Below are 20071 nucleotides of genomic sequence, written 5' to 3' on the forward strand. Positions count from 1 at the left end.
TTTGATGTAGTACTGCAATGGGCACAGCGTCATGATTTATATTTAGTTGGCATGTGGTTAGCTTTGTTAAATCGCATTTCTGGTGCCACGTACTTCTTGAATTTGTTCTCCACGCGTGGGGTTTTCTTGCCTCTAGTTGGAGTTGATCCGGCCCCAATCATTCCCGCAACCACTGACATTCGGAAATTTTTCAGAGTTAGTGTGGCACCACCTTCACTTCTCTCCTTGAACAGGATGTAAGCATTCACAATGCATACATCAACGAAGTGCCAGAATATGCGCAACCTCCATCTCTTACCTTTACGGTTTACTTCATATACCGACGTCAGCATGTCAGCCTTGTCCACAAACCCCATGTTCGAGTTATAATCTGAAACCATTACTGAACAATTGACAGTAACTATTGTTCCATCTTTCATTTTTCGGTAAACGGTAGTTTGCTGCGACGGGTCATTAAAGTTTGAAAGAAAAAGGATTCCTTTCTTGTCCTTCCAAATACGTGTCACAATGCCACTACTAGTATATCTAAAATCAGAAGCACCACGTTCCAGTTGTTTCTCGTTTACTAAATCTTTTGGCATTTGTACTCTGCCCTTCCTCACCATACCACAAACATGAAATTTTCTCCTTGCAGAGTTTGCATTAGTGCTACGGAGGTAAAATAATTGTCAAAGTAGACCTGGTGGTTACGTCCCTCGAGCTTGGCAGTGACCCACTGTTTTCAGGTTGAAACCACGTATATTTCACATAGAAATAGAAAATATTTCTATAATTATAAACTGAAATACCCACAAACTTGTTAATTAGGCTTTTAGTAATAAGAAAATGAACAAATATGTACGGTTCACTAGCACACAAGTTGTTATTTATAATCGTAATGAAGAGCAAGTAGGCAAGACACCATTACATGAATACCTCCATGAACTAAACACTGTGCGCCAACTGCAAAAACAACTTCAACTCCCTTAGTTACGTGAAACAGCCAGCAGATGGCTCCAGTCAACAGAGAGGCAACCCGGTTTTTTATGAAAACCAGCAGGAAGCCAGGCAAGTGAACTTCTAAACATGGTTTCACTGCGAAACCACTAGTACAGAAAGGGTTAACCTCTTTCTGCTCCACGGGTATCCCCGTAACAAATAGTAATAATAAAGTCAATATAATTTTTTTGAGATATTAACCCTAACAGAAAATTTGAACTTTTGTAAACCAATATTTCATTAGGGGAGGGGTGGGGTGAAAAATAATTTACGGATGCAAAGGGGCCGCAGGTCCACAAAGGTTGAGAACCACTGCTGTCACAGATAGGCCTACATCTTTACATGAAGTTCCCATTGCTATGCATGGCCATTATTTTACCCCAGTATAACTTGGCTGCCAGCAAATAGAACCATATGTAACATCTGTTTCGTGAGACCATCATATCAGCTGCGTCATGTCGTTCGTGAGAAAAAACAGCTGTCAAACACTATTCGCGATAACACGACATATGACACAGCAGTTCCTGTAAGCAATCCGTTGAGTCAGAGAAGGTGGGAAGCAGGTGTGTAGCCAGGTGAGGAAGGGATGTTACTGGAATTTTTGCAAAAGAAAATAAACAAGAAACTGACAACAAACAAGTGAAAGTCGACTCACTGGGTTGACTCTTCTGAACATTCACAGAGGCATGATTGTAAAACCAACAGATCTCTTGAATCTATTGTCTAAGAAACCTCGAAAGTTGTATTTTAGATTGCAATCCGAACATACCATTCGCTATAAAACTATTGACCTTGATCATATTGTTCTCGTTCTCTATTTTAATGTAAGATTTTATAGCGTACCATTACTGCAATCTGAATAACAGCAGTTTTCACTTGTATCAATCAGAGTCCTTATAATTAGAGAGCCTTTCACGGATGCGGATATCCGCGAAGTTAGTGTCTTGGCGGATGCAAACTTATGGGAGTGCAGATAATTTTGCTGATAATTTCTAAATCATCATCATCATCATCTGTTTACCCTCCAGGTTCGGTTTTTCCCTCGGACTTAGCGAGGGATCCCACCTCTACCGCCTCAAGGGCAGTGTCCTGGAGCTTCAGACTGTCGGTCGGGGATATACCACTGTTAAGGGTCGCCTAAGCACAAACAAAAATAAGAGTATACCTGAGCGAAAATCAATAAACTTCATTATTTAGAAATTAGTCCGCCTCTGTGGTGTAGTGGTTAGCGTGATTAGCTGCCACCCCCGGAGGTCCGGGTTCGATTCCCGGCTCTGCCACGAAATTTGAAAAGTGGTACGAGGGCTGGAACGGGATCCACTCAGCCTCGGGAGGTCAACTGAGTAGAGGTGGGTTCGATTCCCACCTCAGCCATCCTCGAAGTGGTTTTCCGTGGTTTCCCACTTCACCTCCAGGCGAATGCCGGGATGGTACCTCACTTAAGGCCACGGCCGCTTCCTTCCCTCATCCTTGCCTATCCCATCCAATCTTCCCATCCCCCTACAAGGCCCCTGTTCACCATAGCAGGTGAAGCCGCCTGAGCGAGGTACTGGTCATACTCCCCAGTTGTATCCCCCGACCAAGAGTCTGAAGCTCCAGGACACTGCCCTTGTGGCGGTAGAGGTGAGTCCGAGGGAAAATCGAACCTGGAGGGTAAACAGATGATATGATGATTATTTTCGCTCGGTTATTATTATTTTCTTTTTTTTTTTTTTTGCCAGGGGCTTTACGTCGCACCGACACAAATAGGTCTTATGGCGACGATGGGAAGGGTAATGTTCAATAATTTTCCAATTTCTTTGTGTGGGAAGAACTGGGAACAGCAGGAGCTTGTCAGGAAGCACTTTTTAGTGCTATTTCTCTTTCAGGTTTTTATTTCACGAGGACAATGATAAGTAGGGCCCGGATTTTTAGGTTTTAAACTATTTTATTCCTTGCTAGTTAACTGCAGTATTTTAACTTACTTATCCATTTCATTATCATTGGAGTAAATTACTCGAATCTTATAAAACCTAAAAATAACTAAATAAGACGTTAAAACCTTAAAAAAACTAAATGGGCTATTTAAGACAGTATTACGTTATTTTGAAATAGAAGTACCAAATATTAATGAAATTGAATGATTTTTTAAAAAATAAACATTATGCACGACTTTTTGAAATGACTTCATGGTTTGGAACTGGAAGTGGTTTGCAAGTATAACTAGTGAGAGCGAAACAACGTGATACGATACTATTCCACTAGGGTACAGCACAAATCAAGAGACAACCCCCTGGCGTTCACTGACCTGTATCTAGCAGGTACAAGCCCGCCTAACTTGACTTGACAGGTTCAGTGCATCTCTCATTGTGTACGGTCGACTACCGCCAGCTACGGCTGTTTAGCTCTATACACACTATTATGCGACAGACTAAAATTAATTTTCCCTATAAATCAAGTTATTATTGAAGGCAGTTTAAGAAGCTTACGCATCTCAGAAGTAGCGATGCCTAAATGCAAGTCATCATTTGCTTTACGTCGCACCGACGCAGATATGTCTTATGGCGACGATGGGATAGGAAAGGCCTAGGAATGGGAAGGAGGCGGCCGTGGCCTTAATTAAGGTACAGCCCCAGCATTTGCCTCGTGTTAAAATGGGAACCCATGGGAAACATCTTCAGGACTGCCAACAGTAGGATTCGACCCCACCATCTCCCGATTACTGGATTCTAGCCGCACTTAAGCGACTGCAAAAGAAGTTTGAATGAATAGTATAACTTTAGTAATGATTGAAATGATCATTAAAAACTATTTCAGGAGGATAAAAACTAAAAAAAACTATTTTGAGCTATTAAAAAACTAAAACGTGGTTTTTAAGAACCTAAAAATCCGGGCCCTAATGATAAGGCAGCTATCCATCCCAGCGAGACCGGGCAGCTACAGATGAACTCCAAGCGAGGCTGATCTCAGTGCCCGCCCCCGACGTTAGACTCCCGGCGCTGATGGTGTACAAACGGTGGGGGAAGAACATCTACCGGGAGACGATTCTCATAATCGATCTAATAACTGCGATTGCGGAGTTCATTGGAGTGGAGCCGCTCATCGGCGAGGTGATCCCTGGCTGGAGAGTCATCATCCGCCCTAAGGATGCAAATCGCTTTCGCGTCTACCAGAGCCTGACGTCCCAACACTTTCAGGTAGTCCGGCTACCAGGATTCAGGAAGCACCCGGACGACACAGGTAGCCAGGAGGCAGCCACACAGACACGCTGGCAGGCTGGGCCTGGATAGTAACCTCCGAACCGCTGTACTTCACGAAGTACACCCAGACCAACAAGGCCGCCAACCAGAAACATAGCGGGACCACCCCCTACGAGGATGGGAGGAGAGCTACCAGGACGATGCCTCTTCCCCTGCGCGACCCCAGTTGGACCGCTGTACTTCACGAAGTACACCCAGACCAACAAGGCCGCCAACCAGAAACATCGATCACCTGCCAGGGCGAAGTGGACGCAGATCCAGCCCTACCAGGGAGGGCCTGTTACCAGGGAGCAATCCAGGAAAGTGCCCCTGACGACGGACGGGAGCACCGGTTCGGAGGTTACTATCCAGGCCCAGCCTGCCAGCGTGTCTGTCGAGCTGCAGACATCGATGTGCCCCCTACAAGGACTGGGTACGCAGTCGGGTTCGGCACCGATAGACGCCACCACCGCTAGTCAGGAGGAGGGAGAAGACGGCGACATAGCGGGACCACCCCTTACCCCGGGCCTACGAGGATGGGAGGAGAGCTACCAGGACGATGCCTCTTCCCCTGCCGAGAAGAGATCCCTAGGAGGAAGACGCCGCCCCCGGACCAGGAGAAGGAAGACGACACAGGCTCACCAGGAGCAGGCCGCCCAGTCGCGACCCAGGACACCAGTGCACCGAGGAGCCAATCAGGAGAGGACCTCAGCAGGTAGCGGCAGTCAGGTGCGATTGAAACGCCCCCCTCAACAGCTCTTGCAGTGTTTCCGCTGTCTGAGGTGGGGCCACCGTCAGGAGAGGTTTGGGCTCTTAGTGAGGTGCAACCGTTGTGGGGGTGATCACCACTACACGGCCTGCTCAGCATGTAATGAGGCGCCGGAGTGTGCCAACTGCGAGGGGGCCACCCGTCCTCTCATCGCAGTTGCCCTATGTTCTGGGCCATGGCGCGAGCAGAGAGGAAGGAGGCCCGGCGTCATGACCCACCTTCATCCAGGAGGCCTCCGCCCAGGTGGGCTTGGCCCCATTCTCCGGGATCGGAGACTGGGTACGAGGGCCCCAAGGAGGTAGTGCTGTGCGGCGGGCCCTTGAGGTACTTGACGCATGACTCAGCAACCGGCAAGACTGATCCCCTGACGACTGGAATGGCGAAACTACGGTTCATGGCTGGTGCATGATACCTCTTCTCAACTAACACAAACACCTGGACCTATACAAAATCCACATCCTTGCATGTGCTATCAAAATTTGTCAGGTTTTATATGTAGTCTTTCTCTTTTCTGCCTATGTGGTTTTCTCTGACCCTTCAATTCCACGCCTTAACACCACCTTACCAAAACAAACCTTGCCTGGTAACGCGTCTAACGTGCAAACAGGCAGGTACTCCTGTAGTACCTTTCTCACACTTCCCTGCTATCTCTTTTCTTCTTAGAAATTAATAGCATCTAGAAGGCAATATAGATTGTGTCGATTGCCACGCGGGGGGAGCGGACTTCGACCCCGCCCCCCGAAGTAAAAAAAAAATGTCGTGCCTCAGTGCGTGCTGGGGCCCTGAGCAAGCGGAATAAGCTACGGAAGTAGATGATGATTATATTTAATATTATTTGGCATCAGGTAACAATCATTTGTTATTTCTGTTATAATCACACTATACTCGTACTTGTGGGGCAAGAAGGTAAAACAAGTGGATTTTGGGGGTACGTCAACCAAAATGTGACGATGCGACGATGGGACAGGGAAGGGCTTGGAGTGGGCAGGAATTGGTCGTAGCCTTAATTAAGGTACAGCCTGGTGTGAAAATGGGAAACCACGGAAAGCCATTTTCAGGGCTGCTGACAGTGGGGTTCGAACCCACTATCTCCCGAACACTGGATACTGACCGCACTTGAGTGACTGCAGCTATCGAGCTCGATAGGTCGGGGATTTCAATCACGTCTGATTCATTCTTGTGGCTCGGATACTGGGTGTTTGTGTTTGTTCCAACACTCTCCTCTTCATCTTCAGACAAATACCACACTACCAATCACCACAGTAACACGCAGACGTGATTATATCCCTCCGCGTAGTCTTGGCGTGAGGATGGGCATCCGGTCGTAAAACAGGGCCAAGTTTACATAAATGTTACGTAGTTCACACTCGCGACTCCACAGGTGTGGAAAAGGCGGTAGAAGAAAACTCTAGGACAGGGGCATAATAAATCCCGGATGTTAGACAACCCTGGCGTCACCTACTGTCACAATAAACCTTCCTCAATTTGACATAAAGGAGACACATAGAAGGCATAATAATAATAATAATAATAATAATAATAATAATAATAATAATAATAATAATAATAATAATAATAATAATAATAATAATAATGTTCTTACGTCCTACTAACTACTTTTGACGGTTTTCGGCGACGCCGAGGTGCCGGAATTTTGTCCCTTCGGAGTTCTTTTACGTACCAGTAAATCTACCAACACCAGGCTGACGTATTTGAGCACCTTCAAATAACCACTGAACTGAGCCAGGATCGAACCTGCCAAGTTGGGGTCAGAAGCCAGCGCCTCAGTCGTCTGAGCCACTCAGTCCGGCGGCATTAAAAAAGCCATGTTTTAATGCACTAGTTAGCTTACGTAGTAGTTTTATACTGGACCTACTTCCAGCTATTTATTAAAAACAACAAAGTGCTTCTTTGACAGGCAACACGTTGTCTTCACCAGCGCCTGCATTCCTGTATCATTGTTTACTTCTGTCAAGTACGTCGATCTGATGCTTTAGGTCCTCTTCTTTACTTCCTTTCAATCTAAATCTTATAGCCATGCCTTCTGTATTTTTTCCGATCGTGTTCAATGGCGTATACTGAGGGCTACCAAGGCTTCGGTTCGTCAGATCGCCACTGCTAACCATCAACTATGCGTTCGTTACTCATCGTTTACACTTCCTCACCTCGTACTTCTGAGTTAATTATATAAGATAACAGATTGCTGGTATTTCACTTCCGTTTTTTTTACATCCTTCTAGGAAGACACTGCAGGGGGTTTTCTTTATATAGGTAGATCCGCTAAACATGAAATGCAATTTTTCAGATACAGTGTTTCTTTTGTTGGTTGGAATCGAACCCATGATCATGGGTCGGACACCACCACTGATCTCCTGAGGAAGCTAATTAACCAGTGAACGATGGGTAAGACTGCTGTAAAATTCAAAGTGCTATTTAATAATAATAATAATGGTGCACAGCATCTGTATAGGCTTAGGAGTGACCTAATGAGGATAAAACGAACGGCGAAGACATCATAAATACCCAGTCACCAAGTCAGGCAAATTAACAGTATGAAGGGGTTCATTCTGAAAGTTGAACCGGGGCCATCGGACCAAAGGCGAGCATTCTATCCATTTAGCCACAAAGCCGGACTTCAATTTGCTAAACTTTAGGCTACCATCTCCACTGATCAGGGGTTGAGCATTGACAGTAGTAGAGACCAGGGCAGTCGCTTGTGAAGCAGCCTTAACAACACAGCGGGCTACTCCATTGGCTATTTATTAGCCGCGGCTCAAAACCCTGAAGGCTTCACGTTCACTAAACCAACTGTCGAAAAGGGGTAACCTAAGCCTAGTGATAGCCCTCGTCTTGATCCCACCATACGCCACTGATCATGTTGTTGTGACATATTTCTATATTTCTTTTTTTTTTTTTTGAATTTGCTTTACGTCGCACCGACACAGATAGGTCTTACGGTGACGATGGACAGGAAAGGGCTAGGAGTTGGAAGGAAGCGGCCGTGGCCTTAATTAAGGTACAGCCCCAGCATTTGCCTGGTGTGAAAATGGGAAACCACGGAAAACCATCTTCAGGGCTGCCGACAGTGGGATTCGAACCTACTATCTCCCGAATACTGGATACTGGCCGCAATTAAGCGACTGCAGCTATCGAGCTCGGTTTTTCTATATTTCGTACATTCAGTTCTCCACAGGCATTTGTGCTCTCTACAATGCCGTCCATGGTTTTCATTTCAAGATTTGCGTCAAGGCTTCACGTTCACTGAACCAACCGTCGAAAAGGGGTAACCTAAGCCTAGTGATAGCCCACGTCTTGATCCCACCATACGCCACTGATCGTGTTGTTTTGATTTCTATATTTCGTACACTCAGTTCTCCAAGGGCATTTGTGTTCCCTACAAAGCCGTGCATGGTTTTAATAATAATAATGTTATTTGCTTTACGTCTCACTAACTACTTTTACGGTTTTCGGAGACGCCGAGGTGCCGAAATTGAGTCCCGAGAAGTTCTTTTACTTGCCAGTAAATCTACCGACACGAGGCTGACGTATTTGAGCACCTTCAAATACCACCGGACTGAGCCAGGATCGAACCCGCCAAGTTGGGGTCAGACGGCCAGCGCCTCAACCGTCTGAGCCACTCAGCCCGGCTGCGTGGTTTTCATTTCAAGATTTGCGTCAAGGAGAGGTTCATTCGCCAACTAAGGAATGCCTCTGTTCGTTTTAACTGGCAGCAGGCTCATTCTCTGACCAAACGAACGGGGTAGTCCAGTGGAGACGGAAAGAGCCCGGACTCGCCCATTGCACAGAGGCCCTAGCCTCATTCACAATGCAAACGTAACCGTAAACATAACGTCGTAACGTAACCGTAAAATTAACGTAACATTTGTGGTATTCACAATGGAGGAACGTAACATTAACGTAAAGAGTACACAGCAGCCAATCAAAACACTGCCATGTTATTTAGCACGGAAGTCGTGTTTTGGGCTATCTCGCAGTTTTATATTTCAGTACCTCGATGGAATCAAACAACGTGGTAGCGGAATTCATATTACTTCAAACATATATTGCTTTGTTCCTGGGAGCTGTTTAGGCCTACGGTACCTGAAAAGGCGATCTAAACGACGGTGCAGAAAATGGGTTCATCCCTTGAATCAAAGAAGGTTGCCTCAGGGCGATTTCGGTAATCTACTGTAAGAAATGAACCTCATCAGTTCGTTTTGGACATGTGGATGAAACCTGAACCTGAACTGTTCGCCTTTCTTATGATTCGCTTCCCCTTTTCTAATAAAAAGAAATGTGAAGTCTCCTTTACCGACATCTATGACCCTATCTATCACACCCCGATGAGATGTTTGGATCTATTTGTTTGGATGATATCGTTTTCGTAAACTAGTAGTGCGTCATAACGTTAAGAAATATACAGGGACACTGTTTTATTTATGACAGGGATTGTCTCGTCCGTTCGCCAGAGCTGCGAGCTTGTCTCCCCCCATTTACTGTCAGATTTCATTGCCAGAAGATATTTATTTCCACCTATTTACTTTTTCGGTACAGCGTATTTGTAATTCTTTTTCCTTCTACCATTCATACACACAAAGATTATTTTGAAAGAGAAGTACAAGCGTTTTGTCGAAAGAAGTCATTATATCGTGCACAACACACAATGTTTACCTCCGCTCTGATTGGCTGGTTCTTAAAGTTAACGTAAAATTAACCGCAAGAGCTTTGAGTTTGCAATCCTTTAATTTTACGGACTCGCAGTTAAGTTTACGTCGGCGCATTGTGAATGGTTCCATTAGATAAGATGGCCGCTAACTTCTAAGTTAACGGTAATTTTAAGTTTACGTTACGTTACGTTTGCATTGTGAATGGGGCTTAACGGTTGGCAACACTAACAATATTCGCCGTAACAATGAGTAACTAACCATTTACTAATAACAAAAGAAAGTTCGATACATGTGCTAATTCAGAAAACCATTGTTTTATTAAATTATGGAGTAGAAAATTCGCCCTTCAGGCCTCTCTCTCTGTACGCGTTAGTTGCAAGCTACAGTCCTTGACTGCCAAAGTAGTAAAACAGGTCTCAGAATAGTTTTGGTCGCATTTCTGCTGCCCCACTTTTTTCTTTCATTTCTTCTGAAGGTGTTTCCAGTTGAACACGTGTGTTTCAGCCGTTCGGTTCGCCAAGGACAGATTACAAATCGATATTGTTTCCATAATATCAAAGTATATAAAAGTTTTATTGCAGCCAATGGCCATATATATCAAGTATATCAAGGGTAGATAATCCAAGTAGTGTGTATAAAACTGTTTAATTGGAACTAGAAATTCACTCGAGATGTTCGTGATAATTTGCGTACCGTAGTACGAAGTAACCACTTATTGGTGAAATTACAAATTTACATAATTGAATTATTTTTAGGGTTAAACTTGGCTGTGTAAAGATTTATACTTTCCCAACAAGTGCCGTGTCTCTCTTTTTGACAGTGTTTGCGCAAAATGGCGGAGAGCTTCTGAAATGAATTTTGTAAGAAGACATTACAAACAATTATTGTTGTTTGTAGTATTAGTTGTTGTTGGTAAGTAATACAGTGTTTCATTGTTTGGCATTCGGCCTTTTTTTTGTAGTCCCTCACTTTTTTGTGAACTTGAAATGTGAATTCTTACGGATAAATTGAAAGGAATGTGTATGGAAAGATTGTTTTGAATCGGTTAGTATTCTTTTGTATAATTATTGCAGAATTAATGCAGTTTTTATAAAGTTTGTATCGTTTTGAATTAGTATTTTGTAACAGCATGGTTGGTACCATATTCTAATTGGTACATACCCGTAGTCATTGTCACTGCAAGTGTTCATTCTATATAAAGTTTTTTTAAAATTTTCTCATGTTTTGCAACAGGATATCTAACCTTAATATTAATTTCCGAACACCTCTAAGGAAAGAGATCTGTAGATCTGTTGGTTTCTTAGATTAATCATGTGGAGAGGAGTTTGGTGGGTTGTGACATTAACCTATATTTTAAAATTGAGGTTATGTGTGTCCAAATATTGGCCTACAACATATGCTAACCTTATTTTGTACTTTTGGATTTTAGGAGAACTCCATACAGATAATTTGTGTTGGAGTAGATACGGTAGTATTATAACTTTCTTCTTTTAGAAATTTACTTCACTTTTATGTGATTATTTATTCTGTACTAATACCTTTATTACAGCCTAATGGCCATACTGTATATACATTATATTAAACTATTGTAAGTAAGCAACGCATAATTAACATGAATTTAATTTCACAATAATCCGTAAGGGATTTTTTGCTAAGATTTAGAATCTTTGTTAGACTGGAATTAATCCTCTAGGCAGAATTTCATTACGGAAGTCCCTTTCTTGTTGTAGAGGATAGTTTCATAGTTGTACTTCCTCCTAAAACAATCACCAACATTATGCATTATGTGTTCTTTTAATGTTAAGAACTTCATCTTTGGTCCGTGTTGAAGATAAGTTAACAAACAATAAAGTAGAGTGCAATAGATCCACCTTTTCAATACAAAATATGCTGCTAATTTAAAATTACAACATTACTTTATTTGGTACCGGTTTCAATGTCTCAGACATCGTCATCAGCCAAAATTGGGCAGGTAAACAGAGATATATATACGTACAATGTTTACAATCTATAGACCCTAATGGTTAAAATATAAATGGTTGGATAAAATACAGTGCATGATGATGCTTGAGGAGAAAGTCATTGTCAAGATATTTTCACAAGTTGAAAACTTGTTAGTTATTTGTAAAACCTTTGCAAATGTTTCAATAAGTCTTAGTCACTTTGTGGAGCTTAAAGTCTTAAATGTGGCGTTATTAGCCACGGGATAAATTTTTAAAATGTTGATGATTATTGCTGTTCCTCCGTAGAGCATTGACATAAAGATGAAAATACATAGCCTTAGTAGTAACTCGTGACACCAGTCTTCATGAGGTGAAATGCTGAGTCGTAATGTGATTGAGCAAGTGGATCTTGTTACAAGCATGGATATTAAAGTTGTCAAATGACAAAAGGCTCCCAATCCAATACCGGATCTGAAGTTTGAAAAAGATAAACCAAATTAGAATAAGATACTGGGAAAATACTTCTTATATTTGTAGTGTGTGTTCTGATTGTTACACAAAATTATTGAGGTATCTCATGTCTTTTTAATTTATTTCATTCCTTTTGCTTTCTGACATGATGGCATGATTCAGGTGAGAATTTGAGTGAGATAAGACTTGTGCACGCTAGCATGTAGGCCTATTAACCTGTTTTAAAGTTTTAAGATGCTCAATCTGTTATGCTTTCAGTATAGATATTGTGTGTGAAAATATTAATTTTCAAGCATCATTTTATTAGATTATATTGAAGCGTGTTGTGCCCTCTAGGCTGTTGGACTGTTTTTATCAGATTGCTTATTTGCATGTACCTCTTAATTTTAGAAGCACTTCTGACTACCAAAGAATGCTTCTGAGTTGTTCAAAGTGATTGCTTTGCTTAGTTCTATGTCATTGAGAGTTTGTATAACAACTTTAATTCCTGTACTGCACTTAATCAGTGCAAGAATAGATTATCTTATTATTATTATTATACAAAGTGCTCTTAAGAAAATTCTTCAAATACCTGCAGACATTCCTAATGGAATGGTCCATACTGAGAAAAAATATAAGGGGTTGGGACTCTTCTGCACCACTCAGGAAGCTCATCTTCAGCCCATTAACATCTGTAAGGTACTATTAAGCTCAGGTGACGAATACATCCATATAATCACAGGAATAGAACCAGCTTTTGGGTGGTTAGGCCGTGTGAATTTTGCAGAGTTTTGTCCAGACGTGCCATTTGGACTCATCAGCTGGAATGGAACGCCCCTCCAGGACTCTTTTTTTGAATACATCCATGCTACAAGAAATCTGAAAGAAGAAATAACTCTCTCACTACAATCCCTCAATGTCCCTCCATCTGACAATTTGCTACATCTACGCTTAGAAATAACTGATGCCAGGAAAGTGAGAAGAGTACTGAGAGAAAGGGCATTCAGTGAGTGGTGTAACTTGCAGCAGAAAGGAAGAGGTGTATGTTTATACAATGAGTATACTCGTGCCACTTTCGAGACCATCAAGGCTTATCGTGTAGTGAATGGCGTGAAGCAGTTAAGACGACAGCAAACATTTCAACAGTTGGGTCGGTACCAGGAAGATCTCAGAACGATTCCCTTTGTAGGTGCTGCCTCAAGGAGTTCGAAACTTTTGCGCATGTTCTGGGATCTTGTCCTCGTGGTGAACTTTTAAGGAATACGCGTCATCATAACATCCGCTCGTTAATTGTGACAACGCCCCATGGTTTCCAGGTATTTGAAGAAGTTCATGGCTTAGCGGACAACGGAAGCCACAGTAGGATCAACATCATTGCTTTCAAGAATAAGAAGAGAGGTTACATCATCGACCCCACAATTCGCTTTGAAAGCCATAAGTCGCAGCCCTCAGATGTTAACCTCGAGAAGAGAAATATTTACTTACCAACAATTCCTTACTACAGGGAGAAATACCAGCTAGAGGAAATTGATGATTGGATCTATGGGAACAATTCCCGTTTTTGCCGCTAATATTTGGAAACGGATGTCTCTGCCAGTTACAACGTTACGGGAGATTGCCATCATAGCCTTAAGGGGTTCACTGATAATTCTAAGAAATCATTGTTACAATTAGGTTACCTTCAAAATTTCTTAAGTATATCTATTTCTCCTCTAATAATAAATATAAAAGTAGGCCTACACTTTGTTGCAAGGCAGTCTCTGCACGAGAGGAAGTATTTCATAAAATAAAAAATATTATTATTATTGTGCATTCTACATCTATAGTACCTGACAAAATTAATTCAGATGTGGGAATTGTCCAGTAGAATTCCGATTCGCTGTTCGTTTGTTTAGGTAGCATAAGCTTAGATAGAGCTTGGGTGGCCTTTCTTTTCTTGACTTTCTTCACTAAAATGGCTGCTACATGGCTCCCTTTTGTCATAGATTAAAATTTCACACATTGTTTTCTTCCTTGATAAATGCTCTATACAACAGTGAAAACGGCATCAAAATGCTTATGGTGGTTTGGAGATTAGCCCACACGAACACAGAGGTACCAGGGAGTTTATTTTATAAAATGTAGTTTTCTTAACTTGCTTTTTCTTCATTTGCACTCCTAGTGTTATTTGCTATTTATTCAGTATTAACAAAAAAAAATTATTGACTAAAATGGTATTTTATTTAAATTTTGTTTTTGGAACACTTTTCTACATTGTATAGCCCTGTTATTGTAATTCCATTATGTATTTCTGCTTACAGTTTTATGTATATTTAAAAATAAAAATTGGTTGCAAGCAGAAGAAATATACCAGTATCGCAATGAGCATCGTCACCAGTATGAACCTGTCCAAAATGAGATCAAGGAGGTTACAAATGCTGAACTCCAGACATCACAGAAGGAAATTCATCGATCAGATGACAACTACAGGGATCTACAAGAAGCTCAAAAGAGAATCCAAGAATTGGAGTCTAAACTCCGTAGATTGGAATCAAGAATTCCTCAGAGGTATCCTGACGTGAAATTCCTCAACTATAGAGCAAGGAAACGAATTCTTGTAAGTCAGCATTAATTTATTGTTGCACTAAGTAACAAGTTATCTAGGCTGGCAGTATACTAAATGTTTAAGTGGTTGCAAGTGAATGTATTGGTAACTTCTCAGGATTCCCTGAATAGTTCCGTGTGACTAGGGTTGCTATAAGTTTCAGGATGAAATTCAGGGCAGCAACATTGACAAGTTCCAACCATAGGCGTCAACTCCACGGAAACATTTGCTCCCATACATATAGTTGTACGGGGATGCAGTCGTGTTTTTGCTCCCATATGAATATTTCATATTTTCATTCTTGCCCCCATGCTCAAGACCAAAAGTCGGCGCCTGTGGTTCCGAGTGTATTCAGGTAATTCCATATGAGCTGTCCCATCCGTTACCAAAATACACACTTGTTATATGATGATCATGTTAAAAATCAAACAGGGAAATAATAAGAAATCATACTTGATGTAAAACACCTGTTTTACAGACCACTCCAAAATTATATAATATTCAGTGTTATTTGCATAGATTTTTAAGTAACAAATGGGACAGCTCACGTGGAATTACTCATTTCTCAATAACATAGATCATTGAAAACTAAAAACAGCATTTATTTACCTTTAAAGATATTTATGACACGGAAATGACCTGATGCTGATACTAATTATACGTTTCTGAACTTCACACTTTTTAGCAACTCATCATTTTTTAAATGTAATCATGAAGTTTCTGCCAAGATATTTCTTTAAAATTGTATTGCAGCAATAACAGATTCTGCTTTCAGTCTGTTTCTGTCATCTATCCTTTGTGAATTCATTAAAGAAAAACTGCTTTCCACACATACATTATGGCTAGGTAAACTGAAATAGAAGTGAGCCAGTTTAAGCAATTCAGAATATTGCTCACTGGATTTACATTGCTTTAAAAACTGAACTCATTTAGTACTAGCTAACATGGTTTCAGAATAATTTTCATCATTAATCAACATGCTGCTCCTGGTCGGAGGTAGATAGCGTTAGCGTAGATCAACTTTGTTACCATGACGTCAGGTAATGACGTCAGACTCTGCTTCAGTATGACCAACCAAAAAATTCCCATTCCCTTTCAGAAACATTTGAGAAAATTTTAAATAATTTATTCTGATTTTTAAAATTCAGGACATTTAGGGATTTTTAAAAATTCAGTCAGGACATTGGGACACATGCTCAAATTCAGGACAATCTCGCTTTTTCAGGACGTATGGCAACTCTACGTGTGACCCATTTCTTAACTGGGAGTGTAGATCTCTCTTTCATCTTCGAAGGAATTTATCATCATCATCATCATCATCATTTCCCTTTATCCAGCTGTAGCCGGGTAGGGGCAAATATGGTTCCTCTCCACTTTCTTCGGTCTTTCCACCACTCCTCCTCCAACACTGTGTCCCAGTCCAGGTTTCTTTCTATAATGCTACGTTGGATGGTATCCTTCCATCTCAATCGAGCTCGTCCACGGCCTCTCCTTCCTTGGATTTGCATTTCCATCACCTTTTTTGGCATTCTTTCGTCGCTCATTCGCTTTATGTGCCCAAACCATCTTAGTCGGCTCTTCTCTATTCTATCATTCATTTTTTCCACTCCAATTTCTTCCCGGATTTTCTCATTCCTTATTTTGTCTCGTCTACTCTTCTGTATCATACTCCTCAAGAATTTCATTTCGGCTGCCTGTATTCGACTCTCATCCTTCTTTGTCATTGTCCAAGTTTCTGCTCCGTAAGTTGTTATGGGTACGTAATACATCTTGTACATAGTATCCTTTGCTTCCATTGGCACATCTTTGTCCCATAACATATTTCTTACACTATGATAGAAACAACTTCCAGCTTGAATCCTTTTACTAATCTCAGCATCCAGTCGAGCATTCTCCATTAATTCCCTCCCCAGGTATTTAAACGTTTCCACTACTTCCAGGGGCTTGTCTGCAAGTCTAATCTGACCTTTCCCTTCTTTCTCCCCTCTCGTCATAACAAGAGTTTTACTCTTTTCTACACTTATTTTCAATCCACATTCTTCAATCTTCCCGTTCACCACATTCAACTGTTCTTGAACCTTCCTGTCGTCTTCTCCCCAAATCACAATATCATCTGCAAATAACATCATGTTCATTTCTCTTCCTCCATATGCTGCTTTTGCTGTTCTCATGATGTCATCCATTACTATTGTAAACAGGATTGGTGATAGAACACTTCCCTGTCTCAGCCCACTAGTTATTTTGAACCAACTTGTCCTGCCAACTTGTGTTTGCACGCAACTACAACATTCCTTATACAATGCCATGATCATTTTTATTAATCCCTGTCCAATTCCTTTTTGCACCAGACTGTCCCAAACTTTCGTCCTAGGGACACTGTCATATGCCTTTTCAATATCAATGAATGTCATCACCATATCCTTCCCGTACTCCCAATGCTTTTCCATTAGTTGTCTCATAATGAAAATGGGCTCTATTGTTGATCTTCCACTTCTGAAACCAAACTGATTTTCCTGTATCTGCTTCTCAAGCCTCAACCTTATTCTACTTTCCAGTATTCTTTCCATTATCTTAGCAACATGGGATATTAGAGTAATTCCCCTGTAGTTCTTCAAAACTTTCTTATCACCTTTCTTGAAAATTGGGATGATTATTCCTTTTTGCCAATCCTCAGGGACCTCCTTATTCTCCCAGACATTCCTTAGAACCCGATATGTCCACTGCAGGCCTACAGCTCCAGCTGCCTTTATCATCTCCACTGAAATTTCATCTATTCCAGCAGTTTTTCCATTTTTCATCTTTCTTACTGCCATTTCAATTTCATTCATTGTAATTTCTTTATCCATTTCTTCGTCAACTAATTGTCTTTCCTGGTCGTCCATTGAATGACTGTCATCCGTTCTTATGTTCAGCAGCTTCTGAAAATACTTTCTCCATCTATTTCTTATTTCTTCTGGCTTTGTTAAAATTATGCCACCTTCATCCTTCACAAATCTGGTGTTTACTTGATCTCTCTTTTTGTTTCTTAAGATACCATACAGTAATTTCTTGCTGCCCTGCGTATCATCTCTCAATTTCTGTGTGAATAAGGCCCAGCTTTTCCTCTTTTCTTCCTCCACTACTTTCTTGGCCAAATTCTTTGCCTCCACATATTTTCTTCTACTTTCTTCAGTCTTAGATGTTTTCCATGCCTTCCATGCCATTTTCTTTTCCTTCACTTTAATCTTTACCCTATCATTCCACCAGTGTGTTTCTTTGTCTTTCACATTTCCTGATGTTCTACCACACACCTTTTCTGCACATCCAACTAGTGCTTCCTTAAATCTTTTCCATTCCTCTTCAACATTCCCCACCTCTGTCCTGGGTACCAAGGGTATTATTTCCCTTTGAAATTCTTCTTGTACGCTTTTCTCCTTCAACTTCCATACTTTAATTCTTTTCTCTCTTCTTAATTGGGGTTTTTCAATCTTTCCAACTTTCAATTTTCCTATCACAACTCTATGATCTCCACCAAAGGCTTCTTCAGGCATGGCTGTTACATCTACAAGGTTCTTCCGGTGTTCTTTCTCTACGATTATATAATCAATCATGGTCTTTGTTCGTCTGTCTCCCCAGCCATACCTTGTAATCTTCTGACTGTTCTTCTTCCTAAACCAGGTGTTTCCAACAATCATTTGATTCCTCATGCAAAAATCCACCAACAACTCGCCTTCTGGATTTACATTTCCATATCCAAAGGGCCCTACAACATCTTCCTTTCCTTGTCTTTCCATTCCAACTTGTGCATTTAGATCTCCCATCAATAGTACTTCCTTATCTTCTATCTGTCTCTCCACTTCCTCTAAGAAGTCCTCTAGATGTTCATCTATGCAACCCGAATTTAATCTGTCCAAAATGCTCAGTCTTATGTTAGCTGATGGTAAGAAGCTATTGAACTCGTCACTGTTTTTAAATGAGATTGAACATTTTGAGTGCCATAAGACCCCATATTGTTACATGAGAAGTTCATGTCCCCATCTGAGGTTGTAAGTCTGTTCAGGTAAGACCGTGATGCCACCCCGTTTGGGAAAACATGGAGGTTTTTAAGCATTACTTTTTAAGGACCTCTTTCTAGTATCGGTTGGTGATCTATTGTAACTAGGTTCGTAGTTGGTGTTCCATTCTTCTTGTTCTGAAATAGCGTGATCCTATATAGGTACGTTATTAGTGTTTTGTTACCTAGCAAATTTTTCACAAGTCTCGTGGATTGTTTGTGGTACTGAGTTACGGTGTTATGTAGTTTTATGCTGGTCATTCGATTGAAGAGAGCAGTATGAGTAAATCCAGATGTATGGGACTTAGGGACAGAAATCTAAACGTGTGATCTAATAAATCAAGGTATTTAGAATAAGCCTACTCAATAGGTAGGCCATTCTGGGAGTGTGCCACGTCATTGGTCAGCAGCCTGGGACGTCATCAGGAAGAACACAACTTTGGTCATCAATATTCTCTAACATTAACTGCTCATTGTGGGTGGTGTTTTCTGAGTGCCTTCCTCTTACCTGATTAAAAGAACTACTTAGGTGGTTTAGAACATATCTTTAGATCATTAATATTTTTCACGGTTAAGAGAAAATTTATGTTAATTTGAATACAGTTGATGAAAATTAATGTTAATGTGAGCATTGGTTAGACATCATTATTATGTAAATTAAATCATATCACTGTGAATACAATGAATGGATTATTTCCCATAATATTAAGTCAAGTAACACGGACACTGGCTTAGAGATTATCTTATGATGGTAGATCAAAAATTTAATCCATTGCTACTTAAGGAGATGGAATCCAGAGTAGATTCCTCTTCGTTGCATTCTTCTTCACTGATTTGCTTTTGGATTTTATTGTTCGAATATGCGGATGAAAATTATATATGCATGGTTAACCCGTCCACCTCGAATTAAAGTTCTCTGTGTTGTCTTTACTACTCGTATTTTAAATGTGAATTTCTATCTTATACGACTTGTATTCATGTTTCACGATTTTGGAGATAGCGCTTGCTTTTAAATTATGTATTTAGGCTATACACATTTTCAGAAAGTTATACTGGAGCAAATAAAAGCAATATGTGCAATAAAAGACAAATTATTTTGCATTTTTAAAATTATTATTGTTTTTGAAGACTTTTGTGTGGAGCATGGCATTGTATGGAAATGAAACGTGGACGATAACTAGCTCAGAAAGAAAGAGAATAGAAGTTTTTGAAATGTGGTGTTACAGAAGAATGCTGAAGGTGAGATGGATAGATCGAATCACGAATGAAGAGATACTGAATCTAATTGGTGAGAGGAGATCGATTTGGCTAAATTTGATGAGAAGCAGAGATAGAATGATAGGACACATCTTAAGACACCCAGGACTTGTTCAGTTGGTTTTTGAAGGAAGTGTAGGTGGTAAGAACAGTAGGGGTAGACCAAGGTATG

At 40.9% G+C, this 20071-nt stretch overlaps 1 protein-coding gene across 2 annotated transcripts in view; it reads left to right on the plus strand.

Annotated features, from left to right (window-relative positions):
- Positions 1–10115: 10115 nt before the first annotated feature.
- Uxs (UDP-xylose synthase) overlaps positions 10116–20071 on the plus strand; it is a 53894-nt gene continuing 43938 nt past the window's right edge. The window contains exons 1-3 of one of the 2 annotated variants that reach the window (XM_068230417.1): positions 10116–10336; positions 10453–10544; positions 14326–14621. In XM_068230417.1, the coding sequence (XP_068086518.1) occupies positions 10484–10544; positions 14326–14621 (357 nt within the window). In that variant the 5' untranslated portion in view covers positions 10116–10336; positions 10453–10483. Of the gene's footprint in view, positions 10545–14325; positions 14622–20071 lie in introns of both variants that reach the window. The other variant, XM_068230416.1, reaches the window with a different exon arrangement.

This window comes from Anabrus simplex, chromosome 14 (assembly GCF_040414725.1).
Source record: "Anabrus simplex isolate iqAnaSimp1 chromosome 14, ASM4041472v1, whole genome shotgun sequence".
Taxonomy (NCBI): Eukaryota; Metazoa; Arthropoda; class Insecta; order Orthoptera; family Tettigoniidae; genus Anabrus; species Anabrus simplex.